This window comes from Phyllobates terribilis, unplaced genomic scaffold (assembly GCF_046119375.1).
Source record: "Phyllobates terribilis strain yellow unplaced genomic scaffold, ASM4611937v1 Scaffold_2__4_contigs__length_985480577, whole genome shotgun sequence".
Taxonomy (NCBI): Eukaryota; Metazoa; Chordata; class Amphibia; order Anura; family Dendrobatidae; genus Phyllobates; species Phyllobates terribilis.
Window position 1 is genome coordinate 119223861 of NW_027362762.1, and position 16727 is coordinate 119240587.

The 16727-nt window shown below is 45.8% G+C and overlaps 1 protein-coding gene across 1 annotated transcript in view; it reads right to left on the reverse strand.

The window, feature by feature from the left end:
• Positions 1-1804: 1804 nt before the first annotated feature.
• The window catches only part of SERTM1 (serine rich and transmembrane domain containing 1), a 95357-nt gene continuing 80434 nt past the window's right edge, over positions 1805-16727 (reverse strand). Inside the window, exon 3 of the mRNA XM_073662556.1 lies at positions 1805-2477. Coding sequence (XP_073518657.1) covers positions 2019-2354 — 336 coding nt within the window. The 5' untranslated portion in view covers positions 2355-2477 and the 3' untranslated portion in view covers positions 1805-2018. The remainder of the gene's footprint in view (positions 2478-16727) is intronic.

Below are 16727 nucleotides of genomic sequence, written 5' to 3' on the forward strand. Positions count from 1 at the left end.
CCTGATTTTTTGTGCGGAATGACAAAATTATAAAGTTCTTTATGGAAAAATAGTATGGGTAAGTCTGAACAGGACAATATTTGTAGAGTTAATTGAAATGTACACATCATAGGAGTTGTTGGTAACCTTTTACATTTTTTAAACACATTGCTGTTAAAAATGTAGTCCCTAAGTTGAGCGTTTAGGGACCACATGTCCTCAAAATTGGAACAGTGAAGGTAAAGATATACATTCTCCATGGTAACCTTGAAGGATCAGGATAATACAAGTGCTATTTATGGCAGACTTTATTCTCTGAATGCTTTATAACAAGGGCTGTCACTAAGGCTGTCAGTATGCTGCTCACAGAATACAGACTGACATCGCAGGTGCCTGTGTTCAATTGCTGCTCAACTGCATGTATATAATCTGATCAATCCATCTTGCAGCATAGGGAGTGATTTCAGTGACAGCAATATATTATGGAAAGACTCATATTGCATTCTTTGCAGAGTTTGCTCACTTTCTAACCAAATTTCTAAAATTTTCTAAACTGTTGTGCTCTAACACACGTATCAGCAATATAAACATTGGCGGAAGTCAAAGTGCTCAAGATAGTAGCAGTCATGTGATTTACCCTAGACGCTGCTTCCCCGGTTCCAACCCACACTTGCGCCACTAATATTTTGCTAAAAAGTGGCCAACCTCTTTAATGTCATATCTAAAATGGCTTCGTATTGGAGCTTCACTTTAACCCCATCCCACCAAAGTCATTCTTCATTTTTGCTCTTTCGTTTTATTCCTCCCCTTTTTCCAAGAGCCATAACTTTTTAATTTTTCCATAAACATAACCATGTGAGCGCTTGTTTTTGCGTAGCAAGCTGGAGCTTTTATTGATACCATCTTCAGGTTCATACAACACTTTGATTACTTTTTTATTGTTTCTTTTTTATTGCAGCAACAAAGAAAGCTGCAATTATAGAGTTTTGATTTTATTTTTTTAACAGCATTTACCATACAGGTTAATTTGAAAATGTGATAGATTGGTCTTTTATGGATACAACAGTACCAAATATATATTTCCTTGTTTATAAACTTGGAAAAAGAGTGGTGATTCAAGCTGTTATATTTTTTAGGGGTTTTTTTTAAACTTTTTTTTTTTTACTTTATTTTTATTCTAGGTGACTTGAACTTGGGATTGTCTGATTGCTTTTTCTGTATATTGCAGTACTGCAGTTTATAGTGAAATTGACGTTCTCTATAAAGTCCAGCCATAAGAGGACTTGGGTAGCAGTAACAGTGGCCTTCAGCAGGGTATCATGACAAACAATTGGCTCCTTGCGATTGTGTTCAGGTGGGCTATAGGACACGCATTGGCAAACAGTCCATTTATATACTGTTTGACAGTGGCATTTAAATGGGTAAACAGCAGCAATTGGAGCTAGCTCCGGTCGCTGCTGTTACAGGCAAATGCTGGCTGTATAACACATCCGTCATGTAGGTGTGGGTTTGTATACACATTGAGATTTTCTACATTGGATTTGTATCTTCTCATTTCATGTTTGCGTAGATTTCCACTAATTATTCCTGCCCCTGCTCACAGTACAACATACTGATGGGTTAATTAATATTTGCTAATTGTAAATTTTTACAGTATTTACAGGTATGGGCAACAAGTTTTCCAGTTGTAGATCCTTGTAAAGATGCAGACGTGCACAGTATACAAACTACCAAGCTGTAAAAGGCTGAGGTTGGTGTTTAGATTAAGGGATCTATAGTACAAGCGGCTTTGATCTCTGTGAGAGTCCTGATTAGAGGCATTACATTTGCTTTATGGGTTTATTTAACAAGAGAAACATTCAAGTAGTCTGAAATTGGGCACAAAGCAGATGAAACGGATGAATGACAAAAGCAAAATTGAGTTAAAAAGTAGCATGATTTCAAACAGAATAAGAGATGACTACTCGGTTTCAAAGGTGTGAGCTACATGCAATATTTCCAGGTTTTTCTGTCTTTAGTAATTCTCTTTGATCACTTTCCTACGAAGAAAGGTTAGAAAAAGAAGACCTCTGGGAAGATATGCTACAAACTTCTAAATTAGTGAAGGAGCTCCCAGCATCACTTGTATATTCTGGGTATGAGGATGTAGAGGAGATAATATTTTTGAGTCTCTGTAGAGCAATGATCAGCAGCAAGAGAAGGAAAGCCAGGAGGCTAAGAAAGATGGACACATACACATAAACGTTTGATAAGCGGTTGGTTGCTGATGATGATGAAGAATCCACTGATGTTGAAAGAGAGGTCGGGAACAGTTCCAAAAAAGTTCCATTCCCAGCTTCTTCTGGTAAAGCGACTGAAGGACCAAGACCTGACATTTTGGTTTCAGCAGTGTGGTCCACCTTTTAAAGACCTATAATGGGATCAGTTTATGACATCTTGGAAAAACACTAGTAATATCCTTTCTTTGAATTCTTTCCAGACTTCTGCAGAAGGTCGATCTGAAATAGATAAGTAAAAGTAATTTCAAAATGCAAAAGTAAAAGTTATTAATTGTACTAGTAACTTAAAGAGGACCTGTCACCAGGACAAAATTGGGCAGTTTTTGGTCTTACTTTGCACCCATGAGTATTCCATTTTTTTTAAATTCACCCAATGGTTCCAGAGATATGGGCCTTTTTATTGAGTGCTAATTTTTATGTTTTTAACCAGGGGGTGTTATAGCATTCTATGGAGGCATTTCTTTAGGCTTGTTCTGCATTATTACCCCATGAGCCACATGCCCTTGGTAAAGACCACAAAAATTAGCACTAAATAAAAAGGCCCATACCTCGGGAACCACATGGTGGATTAAAAAAAAAAAAAAACGGATTACTCAGAGGAGGACCAGGTATAAAATCTGAGCAAAAAACGGTCCTCTTTAAAGCGAATCTGTTATCAGAAAATGATCTAAAATAATTATTTGTTATATACATTTTGCAATATTTCATATTTTTGAAACCATTTGGTGTTTTTTTATTTTTCTTGACACTATATTTAATTTTTTTTAAAACAGTGCAATAACTTCATGTAACATTTTTAATGGAGATGGCTTCAGTTTGTGCTAAGGACATTGAAAGGAAGAGTGCACATATCACAGAGCATGCACACAACAGTCTGCAGTAGAAAAAGTTAATGTTATTCTTATGTCTAGGTGTCTATGTGTAAATCTCAGTCAAGAGCTCGGACAGGCTGCTTACCCCATAATCATATGAAGAAAATTAAAATTCTATATACAAAGTGTATATATATATATATATATATATATATATATATATATATATATAATAAAAGCATATAATAAAAGGTTTCAGTATGTAAGAGTGAGCTGTGTGGACATTGCTGCTTTATCAGCCTCCGGCCACCAGAGGTCCCTGTTGCCGCTAAGAGAAAGGAATTTTTTGGTGAACTTATTGGTGTGAGTCAGCAAAAAGAGGAGCTAGAGAAGAAAGAGGAGAGAGATGGTGGAGCTGCACTCCCAAGAGGTTGGTGTGTGCAGCATGCTGAGATCGTGATAGAGCTTTGCCTGAAGGAGAATCTTTTCCTGTGACTCTGGCCAGAGAGAAGGAGCTACCTTTAAGGGACAACCGTTATTGGATGCAGAGCTGGATTCCTCCCCCGGGCATCTGAGAGATGTGAAGGATCCTCTGCTAGCCTTACAGACTAAAACCGCGCTCCTGTGATAAGTGCAGGACCCTCTCCTCAGACTCCAGCTTCATCAGAGACCAGTTACCGGCCGGTAAGATCTGAGCTCAGATATCACCACAGGATCCTGTTGGTACATGCAAATAGCAGGAATAGTTTGGCGCCAAACACCAATTCTCAAAAACATTGGTTGTAGGTTGGTCTTGGGTGAACCTTAGTTAGAGACTCCCCCCTGTGGTGAGATGGTGTATAGTTAGTATAACTGTATTGTAAACATAGAGATTGGTTAAGTTTGTTAACTCTTGCGCTACACCACTGTACGGGCTGCCTTGAGCACCCATCCGTTTACATCATTCCTTTGGGCAACGCTCGGTTACTGCATTAGGTGGAACCACTGGGTAGGCAAGTTCTGTATAGTATAGTTCTGTTGTTAGTACATCCAGGGCCTGCTGGTTGCGTAGCGCAAGGGCCCTAACTATATTAAGCTAGGTGTGTGTGAGATTTATTGTTGTTCCTTATTTGCATTGCTGGGGTAACCCCGTTCCAGTCTTTAGTAAAAAGGTGTTACCCCCAACAAATTGACTCTAGTATCCTTTGTCCTCGGTCCGCTATGCTCTGTGAAAGACCCCCACGGTACTCGGTCTACAAGTATATAGTTGTTTCTTTTTTATTATTATTTAGCAAGTGGATATGTTTCTTGGCATTGTAAAAAGAATACAAGAATCAGTTAATATAGAAGAAATGTTTTCAGATGGTAAATATTTTTGTAGATCTGTTCTGTAGACTGAAATTTCATGTCCATTTTTCTTTACAGGATTCAAAGAGTGCTAAATCATCCAAACCAAAACAGACTCAATCTGAAGAGTTTCGGTCAATAAGCTTTATGTTCCGATGTATAAAAAGAACAATACCGGCATCATTGCAACTGGCTCCCTATCACAAAACAAGGTCAAGGAGCCAAAACAAGCCTTGGTTCAGGAACAGAGATTATATTTCAAAGTAATAATGGGAAATCTCAGACAAATCCCAAGATTCAAGACTTTATTAGAAAAATAGATGAAAAGTAGAAAAGTAAACCCTTGTTTTGTTTTTTTTTACAGTGCCTTTCCTATTAGAAAAATGTGCAGTGCAGCTTAGAAAGGACCTGTCACCAGGTCAAATGTGGCCAATTTCTGCTCTTATTTTATTTCTGATTTTTTTCTTTTAATTGGCAAATTGGTTCCAGAGATATTCACTTTTTTATTCGGTGCTTACTTTTATAGTATTTATCAATGGGGCTGTGCCTACAGGTTAATAAAGCAGCCCGTAGACCCCCCCCCCAGAGAATGCTATGAGCAACACCCCCTTGTATCTCTGGAGTCATATGGTGGATTTAAAAAATAAAAACTGGATTACTTAGTGGATCAGCGGGAACAAAATAAGAGCAAAAACTGGCCACTTTTAACAAGGTGACAGGTTCTCTTTAGAGGGAGTCTGTCAGCACTAAATGACTGTTCAAACTAAGCACAGGTGCTCAGTGCTGCCTTGGCAAAGCCAAACAGTTCAGTGTATCTTGTCACCTTCTTGTTATCAATATATTTCCACCCTCCTCTTCCTTGATTGACTGCTGTTGGCTTTACATGAGCCAGCGGATAATAGAGATAGATGGAAAACAAGTAAATTGGAAAGTGCACTGAACAGTTTGTGTGCAGCAAGGGTGCTCTGAGTGCATGTGCTTGGTTTGAACAGTCATTGTGTGCTGATAGACCCAATTTAATGACTGTAGTAGCTTGATTATCCTCTTGGCAGATACCTAAATATCATGTATTAATGGAATTATATGAACTTTTGAGTTTTCACACGTGCTTATATCAAATGGTCAAACTAGTAAAAAATTAGCTTATACTTAAATCCAAAGTAGCCACTTCATTATCACAAGTAGGGTTCAGTCACACTGGTGTATAACTCGGACAAGTGCAATCCAATAAAAAATCGGACTGCACTCGAACCAATGTTATTCAATAAGGCAGTGCAGATCTGCGTATTTTTTCTCAGCTGTATTTGGCGCGAGAAAAAAATCAATGTCATATGGACGATAGGAATGGTATGGTATGACTTTTACTGATACATTGCAATTCTGTAGCATAGGAAACTGTAAATAGTCCTGTAAGTGAATAATAGTGGCTGAGTAAAAAAAAACAGATTGCATACGGACAACACGTGGATGACAAGTGAGAAAAAAATCGTCCCACTGTCCTGGATTAGAATGGGACCGATTTTTTTTTTTTATACGCAAGTGTGAGCGAACCCGTACGCTGATAAACTGCAGTTTAAGGCTGCGTGCCCACGTAGCGTTTTTCAAGCGTTTATGCTGCGAATTTCCGCAGCATAAACGCTTGTGAAACGCTAGGTAATCCGCACCCCATGGCCCCAAGGGGATTCTGCATGTTCTATGCACATGCTGCGGATTTTTCCGCAGCGTTTATGCTGCGTACAAAAATCCGCAGCATGTCATTTAATTTTGCGGTAGCGCAGCGGAACTCCCGCCATTGACTTGCATTGAGACGCATAGAAACCGCGACTGTACATTTCTACAAGTGGCTTCTATGCGTCTCTATGTGCGGATGGTACCCAGTTCTGGAGGAGAGGAGACTCTCCTCCAGACCCGGGTACCATTCTACCTGTAAAAAAAGAATAAAATAACAAATAAAGTTTATACTCACCTGTCCGGCGGCTTCTCTCTGAATGCCGGCATCGCTTGAGGACCTGCGGTGACGTCACAGTCATGTGACCGCAGGCCCTTCACCGCTCTGTCTCGCGATATGCCGGCAGCCGGGAACCAGACAGGAACGAGCGCTGCAGCCACGCCGGGGCCTCGGGGGTGAGTATAGCTTTATTTGTTTTCATTTTTACGTTTAACACTATATAAATCCATGCTGTTTGCATGGATTTATATAGTGTGACCTAGTTGTCAAGCACTTTCCAAGTGATGCTATCGCCTGGAAAGCGCTTGTCAATCTGCATGCGGAAACGCATGTGAATCCGCATGTGGATCCGCATGTATTCTGCAGGAAAAACGCATGCACAATCTGCATGCGTTTTTTCTGCCAGGGAGATGCAGAAATGCTGCAGAAATTTTCTGCTTCATTTCTGCATCGTGGGCACATAGCCTAAAGGGAATTTATCAGATCATTTTCAGTGATGTTACTAATGTACTCCTAGCATTTTGGTAGCCTTTTCTGAACATGTAATTTTTATTATTGTACTCAGTCTTTTGCGTTAGACGCTTTAGTGCCGCAGATCTATCTAGTCCGCTCATTATAAGTCGCATGCTTTCTAGTCCTCCATGTGGTACTGAGTGTGGAGGAGGGATACTTTTCACAGTTGATAATTAGTGTTGAGCGAGTATGTTCTATTAACCTTTTCGCTGAGTATGCTCGGGCCGAGCTCCGAGTAGTTACAGCTGCTCGGTGATATGCTTGAATCGCTCCCGTGTGCATGATTTGCAACTGTTTGACAGCTTTATTACATGTGAGGTATGTCTATTTCTTACACATTCCTCACATGTAATAAAGCTGTCAAACAGTTGCAAATCATGCACACGGGAGCGATTCAAGCATATCACCGAGCAGCTGTAAATACTCGGAGCTCGGCCCGAGCATACTCGGACAGAACATACTCGCTCAACCCTATTGATAATCTAAAGTTACACATAGTGCTACGCATGCGCTGTGTGATTTTCTCGTGCAAACACCCACACTATGTTTCTGCATGTGCTTCTCCCCTTGACACTTTAGAACTGGAAGTATTCGGATGTACAGCACTGATGGGCAGTGTATATGCAGCAGCACGCTGAAACCAGTGTCCACAGAAGGGCACCTTACAGCTCAAGCGGGGGACCATTGAAATGTGAGCAAATGCAAGATTTCCTGCCCAACACCTGACGTCAGGAGACAGCCAGCAATCAGTCAAAAGAGGGATGCAGGCCTAAGTATGTAAATTACCTGGGAGGAAGCGTTCAACCCTTGATTTGCATATTTCCAAAATCATGGATTCCTCAGGAATAATGCTAATAGAAAAATATGAATGCATTTATCTTTCAATTACCTACATGAGCATGCAAACGGTTAAGGGGAGTTACACTTGCAGACAGATTCCCTTTAAGGCTATGTTCCCACATATTGTGTTTTTTTCAGTCAGAAATCTGCAGAAAAACTGATCTCTGGCAGGAAATCAGCTGTGTGAAAAACACAGGTTTTGCTGCTTTTTTTGGTGCGTTTTTGATGCGTTTTTTTCACTGTTCTTCAGTCTCTATTTATGCACATACATAATGTTCTGTGAAGAAAAATCTCATTTGGATTTTGTATTGGGGGAGGTAAATTGTTCAGTAATAGTTTTGACACTATTGAGTTTGTGTAACACTATTTACTTTCACACTATGGGGTCTGCCATTCAGGCATTGTTCAATTTCACACCTGCTTGGGCCACAGGTATTGATCAACCTCACATGTAGGTCAGCTAATGTATACAGTGTACACATCACTAATTTAATTAAACTCTCCAAAAACAAACAATCGTCTCAGTGACCAAGATAAGATGGTTAATCAATCACAAAATAGAACCCCATTCTATTTTGCCATCAAAAACGCTGAAATAATTTACCTGCGTTTTTTGGTGCGTTTTTTGAGCATTTTTTTTTCACCACCCATTACTTCCCATGGGTGAAAAAACGCTTAAAAAAACACTGAAAGAAGTGACATGTTCTATTTTCCAAAAACCCAACCAAGTCAGAAAATACGCAGAAAAAAAAACACAAGATGTGTGAACAGAGAATTCTGGTTTCTCATAGACTTTGCTGGTACTTCAAAACGCAACTGAAAATTTGCGTAAAAATCTGCAACAAAATACACAGCAAGACCCAACGTGTGGGAACATAGCCTTAAGCAGTCCACCATTCAGATAACAATTTCAAATGATATCATATAATGTGAACAGTTTAAATGGAGCTTATTGTTTAACATTCTTGGTGCCTTTTCTGAGTAGTAGTGTGGTATCCCAGTACCCGATCTACTGCTGCTGAGTGAAACAGTAGTCGTGTTCCAGTGTGCCAGACCTACTTTGGGCACTGCAAGTTAGAAGATGTAATAAATTGAGTGTTGTAATGTAAATTGAACTTTGCTGCCATCTACTGGTCAATGTATGCGTATGAAAGTTAGGTGTTTACTCACAAAAAGCTACCATAGAAACGGCTGGGAGGAGACTCCCAGCTCCGTGTCCACACTTCCTGTGAGCTGGTACAAATTAGTCTAGTTCAAAGCAGAGAAAGGAAGATCCACTTCTTCCTGAATCTATTCCAGTCCACGCTGAGTGGACATCATCCTCCACATAGTCACCTCCACAAAGGAGTGAAGTCTCAAACAACCAGGAAAGAGAAGAATGAATAAGGGCTTTCATGCATACTGGTTCCAGCCCAAATCAGTTCTACCGAGCCTTCCACGCCACAAACTTTGTCTGACCTACCCCCTGCAATAGGGAATGGTAGAGAGAGAGACTGTACCCTGTTTCCGCCTTCAGTAAAGTATTATGTTTACATGTTCACAGGTGTGTCTGGCTGCTTGTAATTTCACAAACATCATGGGCGCTCCAACACCTGCACCCAGGCACCACCTCTACAGGAGCGCCCACAAGGGGGTCTTATACCATCTTCATAAGTGCCAACTTGATAATTGTTGTGGACACGAGGGGAACTGTTTAGGGGTCCAGCAACCCAGGTCAGCTGCTGTGAAATTAAAATCTGCTGCCAGTGGAGCTACATGTCCCAACTAGCCCCTCAGTAACATCTGACACCTGCCCCATGGCTCACCGCAGTAGGCCCCAACGATATCATGTGTGCAGTGCGCTACAATGGTGCCTACTAATCTGAAGTGGCGCCAGGGATGTTGCAGGTAGTAGAATGTTTTGCAATGCTTTGGTCCATGGACTACCAACGTGGCCACTGGACCAGAATCCTGTGAATCTTTGATGTATCCTCAACATTGAAATTGCAACACCAAAAACGAAAATTCATGGGATTATTAAAATCACCGGATCAAAGGACATTGTGACAGGGTCACTGGCGATGTATGTGAGGGGAGATATGTGTTACAGTGGTTGCTATCTTCCGTGATGTGAAACCCAGAAGCTTTTCTCCAGCATGTTAGGTGCTGAAGAGGTTAATCAGCCATGTTTGGGTTTCGTTTTTTGTGAGTAGGTGTGAGATGGGTGAGACGCCTACTCACCATATCTACACCTCAAGGGTGTGGCTGCAGAAGTGAAATCTCCAGCTACTCTGTTATGTGTTTGGAGACCAGGAAGTCTCCTGTGTGGAACTTCAGTAGGAGCTGAAGTGTGTTGCAACCTAAGTGGGCGAATCCCGCGTGCATATGGTCTATGCTATCATTTATCTTTTGCTTTGCCGTTTTTCTGGAAAGGCCATGTTTATGCTGTTTTCTGGTTTATCAAAATAAAAAAAGCCACGGACTTTGACCTCAATTGTTCCTGTGTCTACCTCTGAGAGCAGATTAGGGAGTCAACCTACCACAGTTGGTGGAGAATGCGGGCATCGATCCAGGAACACGTGTAGCTGCGAGAGGAAATGGTATATGTTCTGGGTGAAGGCCACCACCAGCAAGGAATGTCCAGCAGCATGGAGGATGTAATTAAGCACCTGGTCCAGCCAACAGGCTGTTGCTACAGCAAATCCAATAGCACCAGCAGGAGCAGTGGCAGCAGATGCAGCTCCTGGCGACCGCCATCCAGGGCAGGATGAGCTCCCCACCCCCAAGTCTGGCTGATGATTCCCACGTCCGGAAGGTGATAAGATGGGCCATGCAGAAGATGACCCCTAGGGATGATTTGGAAGCCGTTCTTACAGTTTTCGAAAGGGTGGCTGATTGGGAGAAAAGTTCTGCCAGAGCAGTGGGCAGAGGTGCTGGTGCCTTATTTGATGGGCGAACTCTAAAAGGTGCTGATATCTCCTTATTTCTAAACTCCCTCCTGATGGACTGACTACTTCACTGAGATATTTATCTCCATACAACCTATATCTGCAGATACACTGATGAAGGTCCTTTTGGACCGAAATGTTTTTTCTCTGTACATACTCATCATCATTAAATTGATCAAGAAATTGCAATATCTTTGAGTGCCAAGTTTTCTTCTTCATACCAATCCAACTGAGGGTCACGCAAAGGCTGTTGTTAAGGACGTGTTCTGTTGATGATGTCACAATCCTGAACACATAGCCGCTCGGTGTCATATGTCCCCCGAATCGATGGACTGCAGCCTAGGCCGATGTTGTTCCTATTATCCCAATTTCACCTGTAGTGTGGACTGCCAACCCGGCGAGGGGCCGCAGGTGTACGCCATGTCCATTAATGGGTAGATGGTGCTTGGACTGTTGGACTCGGGGAGTCTGGTGACTCTAATCAGTGCTACCCTTCCCCACCAGTTGATCCCTGCAAAAACCATAGGTGTTCACTGTGTACACGAAGACACCAAGGACTACCCTGTGGCCAGAGTAACCGTGGGAACAGACTGTGGTGCAGAGTCCCATGAGGTTGGGGTAGTTAAGGACTTGATACATCCCATCATATTGGGGAGGGATTTTCCTTATTTTGGGACTTGTGAAAAAAGGTGGCCGTGTCTCAGACAAAAGCCAGATCCCTTCGGAAGAAACCCCACTAAAATCAAAGGTGGAGGAGTTCCCCCTGTGTGTCCTTGCTGGGAAGAGGACGAGACGTTGACCGAGGAGGCCAACCTCCCTGAATTAGAAGTGTCCGGAGAGAACTTTGGGACTTCTCAAGTTCGGAACCTGACCTTAAAGGGGGTGTTTGACAATGTTACTGTTTGTAATGGGGTTGCTCAACAGCCGGGAGCAGACACCAAATTTCCCCACTTTGCCATTAATGGGGACTTGTTGTATTGGCTAACCAAACTGGGGGGTGGTGAGATAGTGGAGCAGTTGTTAGTTCCAGGACTCTACCGGCAGAGAGTTTAAGACATGGCCCATTCACATGTAGAGAAAACTTAGGAGAGAATAATGCGGAGGTTCTATTGGCCCGGATGTTACCGGGAGATCCAAAATTATAGTAGGTCCTCCCCCACCTTCCAGATAACCGCTCCATCTTCTCACTTCCACAGTCCCTTAGTCCTGTTACCTGTGATAGAGGTCCCATTTGAGAGGATTACCATGGCCCTAGTGGGTCCCTTAGTTAAATCGGCATGGTGACACCAATACATTCTAGTGGTCATGGACTATGCAACCCGGTACCCAGAAGCAGCACCACTAAGGACCTCATCAGCTAAAGTATAGCCAGGGAACTTGTCCATACTTTTGCCAGGACGGCCTGCCAAAGGAGATATTGATGGATCAAGGAACCCCCTCCATGAGCGAGGTGAAGGAGCTGTGTAAGGTGGTCCAGATTGCCCAGCTCCGAACCTCAGTTTACCATCCATAGACGAACGGCCTAGTGGAGCACTTTAATAAGACCTTAAAGGCGATGCTCAAGAAGGTCATTGAGAAGGATGGTCTAGACTGGGACTATCTACTTCCGTTCTTGCTCTTCTCGGTCAGGAAAGTTCCTCAGGCCTCTACTATCTTCTCCCAGTTCGAGCTTATATATAGTCGACATCCTCGAGGGCTCCTAGATATCGTCAAGAAAACCTGGGAAGCTGAGGGTACATGACGCGCCCCCTGGGCGGTGGGGTACTCGGTGCCGGGCCGGTCGGTGCAGGGGATGTCACAGTGGCAGTGACCCGGTCCATGACCCAGGGCGGTCAATAAAAGGGGATTATAGTTTTTATAGTTTAATGTTCATGATGCCACCTGTGGTATGCGGCTATATGGGGCCACCGCTGCGGTGCAGATCCTCTGGAGCTGATGGTGACGCAGTAGAGTTGGGACAGCTCTCCACAGGCGGAGCTTAGCTCCAGGGCAGGAAATGGTGATGTTATAGATGTTGCTAGGCAGTGTAGTGCAGGGGATGTCGCAGATAATAACCAGTCCACAACTTAATGGAGGTTTCCTCTTATCTTTACTTGCGGTGGTTAGGCAGACCGGGGCACGCGTACTAGGTGGTAGTAGAGGTCCGGGCGGCCTGGAAGCAAGTTGGGAATCCACCTTGCCAGGTGAAGTAGTAGGCCTTCCCTTTGCGCTAATCTCATTTTCCCTGCTGCTTATAGCTGTGCTGTGGCCCTCGTCCCTGAGTAAAACATCTTTGTGCTCACCCATATGGCAGGCTGCTCGGGCCTTCCTGGAGTGTCGCTCCCACGTGGCGGTGCTGGGCCCTATGTTCTGCTGAGCCTCCGGGCGTCTTATGGGGCCAGGAGACCTCTTGTCTCCTGCCCTCCGGTTTCTGCTGCTGGGCCTTCAGTGCCCCACAACCTCGGAGTCCGGTGTCCAGTTCTTCTGCGCTGCTTCTGCGGAGCTCCTGCTGCTTTCACTGTTCACACTCTGACAGCACCACACTGAACTGAACTGAACTCACACCCAAGATGGCTTCCCGTTTTTATATCCTCCTTCTCAAGTGCTCCCCTGAACTGCTTCGTTCACCCACACCCACTACATGGTTCCCCCTCTCTTGGTTCTGTCCACTCCAGCCAGGGGCAGGGCTCAGCAGCGCAGCAGTGCATCTTGCCCCTCCTGCTGGTCTGGAGTGGTGTAGTGTTGGGTGCAGGTATTTGGGTCCCGAGCAGTACTCCATCCTTACCTGATAGTGGGATACTACACCTCTGGGTGAGATGCAGTACCTCCGTGGCAACTGAACCCGCAGGGGCGCCACATACCCCCCTGGTAATACACAGCACGTCCCCGGGCTGGAACAATGTAAAACACAAAGTATTTTAAAGATATGCAAATTCTTTTAGAATGCATTCACATAGAAGAATATTCAAAACTTTTTCTTCCCTTTATGGGAGGCACATTTTCTTAAACGTTACAGGTTTCTTATTAACTTACTAACATTATAAAACCTTCTTCCAATAAAACATTTTCCATATAAAACATTTTCAATAGACTACAGTGAAATCTATAGCCGGGTGTCCATTTCACTGAACAAGGTTCAATCTGATGAACATGAGGGACCCGTCCGAAAACCCTCAACGTAGGCCCTGGGCGTGGCTGCAGGGCATAGGTGATCCAGCTGTTGGACCACGTCTTCGGCCACGCCAAATGGGTTTTTGTTCTGTGGTCTTTTCTAATATAAAACCAATAAGAGGCTCTTTAATAAGTGCAAACTATATACAGTTTAAAAGTTTTTGGGCTGCTCACAGTCCTCAGCCTGTCAGTTCTTATACCCTTACCGGGTAACTAGGTAAACACACAATAAGTACACATAAGTTCTTCAAACACACTAACTGATTCAATACCCTTCCGGGTAACTATTTACAGTACAGTTTCATTAAATGGATTGCTCAATAGTGGTGCTCCCTCCTGGGAGACACCTGTTTGCTGTAGGCTGGCCCAGCCGGGTCATCAGCCTTGGACTGCAGGGGCATGTCCTCCTCCTCCTCCACTACTCGGTGTACACGGAGAGCATACCAGCCCTGCTTCCCTCTGTGCTGGGTATAAGTGACTCGATCACCGGGGTACAAATCTCGATCGGGATTTCCCTGTTGGAGATGGGACTCCATGTCCCGCCGGTTGACAAAAAGGTCGGTGCCATGCTGTGACTCGCGGATGAACCCCCATGCTCCATCTAAGTCGAACTTGAGCACCACTCCTTTGGCACGTGGCTCGGGCTCGGCCGGCTTTGCCTTGCTGGCCCGGGCCTTCTCCTCCATGTTTTGGGCCTCCATTCTCTCCTAGCGCACCTGCCTGATGCGCCGCTCCTTCTCTAGCTACAGGAGCTCCCGCCGGCAATGCTCTTCTCGGCGTGCAGCCTCCTTACGGGTCTCCCGGGGAAAACCCATGAGGTCCCCCCCCCAGGTTATCCCACAGGAATTGGTCTCCTTCTTCCCCATGGGCGACTGACGACACGTGAGCGGGCAATAAAGGGAGGCTCTGATCTTCCACCTCCGCGGACCAGTCCCAGACCGTGCGTCCGTGCATCCATTCGGGTGTGGGGGCAGGTGGCTCTAGCAGGGGACCTAGGAGCAGGTCTGCGTCACCAGCGCCCGGGGTAGATGGTTCTGGGCCTAGGAGCAGATCTGGGGCGTGGGCGCCCGGGGACGGAGGTTCCTGCAGGGGGACCAGGGACGGAGCAGCGCCAGCCGTGTCTGGGACAGGGATGTCACTCCTACCTGCTTCCGCGACCGCTTCAGCTCGGCCTCACACCTCCCCGTCCATGCGCAGCTCTGCCAGGGCTGGGGCGCTGCCGGTCACATGCAGCGCCGACTGTTGCCTGGTCAGCATTTTCTTCAAAAGCTCCACTCTCCAGGTGGCAATTGCTGCTTGTTGGGCCTCCTCCATTCTCCTGCCCAGCTCCTGCACTTCATCTCGGAGGAATCCAGTATCCTCCAGGGACAGTTTCATCAGGATCCCCTCCAGGGTGAGGGGTGATGCGCTCCCTTGCAGGTCACAAGACGGAGCTTCAGGCTGTCCTCTCTCCATCTTGCCTGCCGGGTGCGGTCTGTCTAGACTGCTGGAGACTCCGCCCTGTCTCCAAGGTTTCTTCTCTCCTCTCCCCTTTCTGTGGCGGTCCCATCGCTGCTTGCTGTCGGCCAAACCCGGAGGCGGCTTCCCCAGACTGATGGACAGATCCAGGTATATGGCCACAGGCGCATGAGGCGGGTCGCGCTTTGGGAGCCATTCTGGGACCCGGCCCACGATGGGAAGTTCCTTGTTGTCCTTGATCACGCACATAATGGCGCCCATTCTTCTCGGGCGGGCACCACATTCAGTATACAACACAGTCTCTAGGCGCACAATACCCGGTGATAATGGGTGGGTTCATATCCTGTTCGTGACACCAAGTTGACGCGCCCCCTGGGCGGTTGGGTACTCGGTGCCGGGCCGGTCGGTGCAGGGGATGTCACAGTGGCATTGACCCGGTCCGTGACCCAGGGTGGTCAATAAAAGGGGATCATAGTTTTTATAATTTAATGTTCGTGATGCCACCTGTGGTATCCAGCTATATGGGGCCGCCGCTGCGGTGCAGATCCTCTGGAGCTGATGGTGACGCAGCAGAGTTGGGACAGCTCTCCACAGGCAAAGCCTAGCTCCAGGGCAGGAAATGGTGATGTTATAGATGTTGCTAGGCAGTGTAGTGCAGGGGATGGCGCAGATAATAACCAGTCCACAACTTAATGGCGGTTTCCTCTTATCTTTACTTGCGGTGGTTAGGCAGACCGGGGCACTGGTACTAGCTGGTAGTAGAGGTCCGGGCTGCCTGCAAGCATGTTGGGAATCCACCTTGCCAGGTGAAGTAGTAGGCCTTCCCTTTGTGCTAATCTCTTTGGCCCTGCTGCTTATAGCTGTGCTGTGGCCCTCGTCCCTGAGTAAAACATTTTTGTGCTCACCCGTATGGCAGGCAGCTCGGGCCTTCCTGGAGTGTCGCTCCCATGTGACGGTGCTGGGCCCTATGTGCTGCTGAGCCTCCGGGCGTCTGATGGGGCCAGGAGACCTGCAGTCTCCTGCCCTCCGGTTTCTGCTGCTGGGCCTTCAATACCCCACAACCTCGGACTCCGGTGTCCGGTTCTTCTGCGCTCCTCTCTGGGGTGAGCTGCCATGCTGCTCCACTCCCCAGGTCTTTCCTTTTCGCTGTCCTGACTTCAACTCCTCTCTTCAGTCAGTCTCACCTGCTGGGCCTCTCTCACTCAGGCCCGCTCCTCCTGAGCTGAGCTCCTGCGGAGCTCCTGTTCCTTTCACTGTCCACACTCTGACTGCACCGCACTGAACTGAACTGAACTCACACCCAAGATGGCTTCCCGTTTTTATATCCTGCTTCTCAAGTGTTCCCCTGAACTGCTTCCTCCACCCACACCCACTACATGGTTCCATCTCTCTTGGTTCCCCCCACTCCAGCCAGGGGCGGGGCTCAGCAGCGCAGCAGTGCATCTTACCCCCCCTGCTGGTCTGGAGTGGTGTAGTGTTGGATGCAGGTATTTGG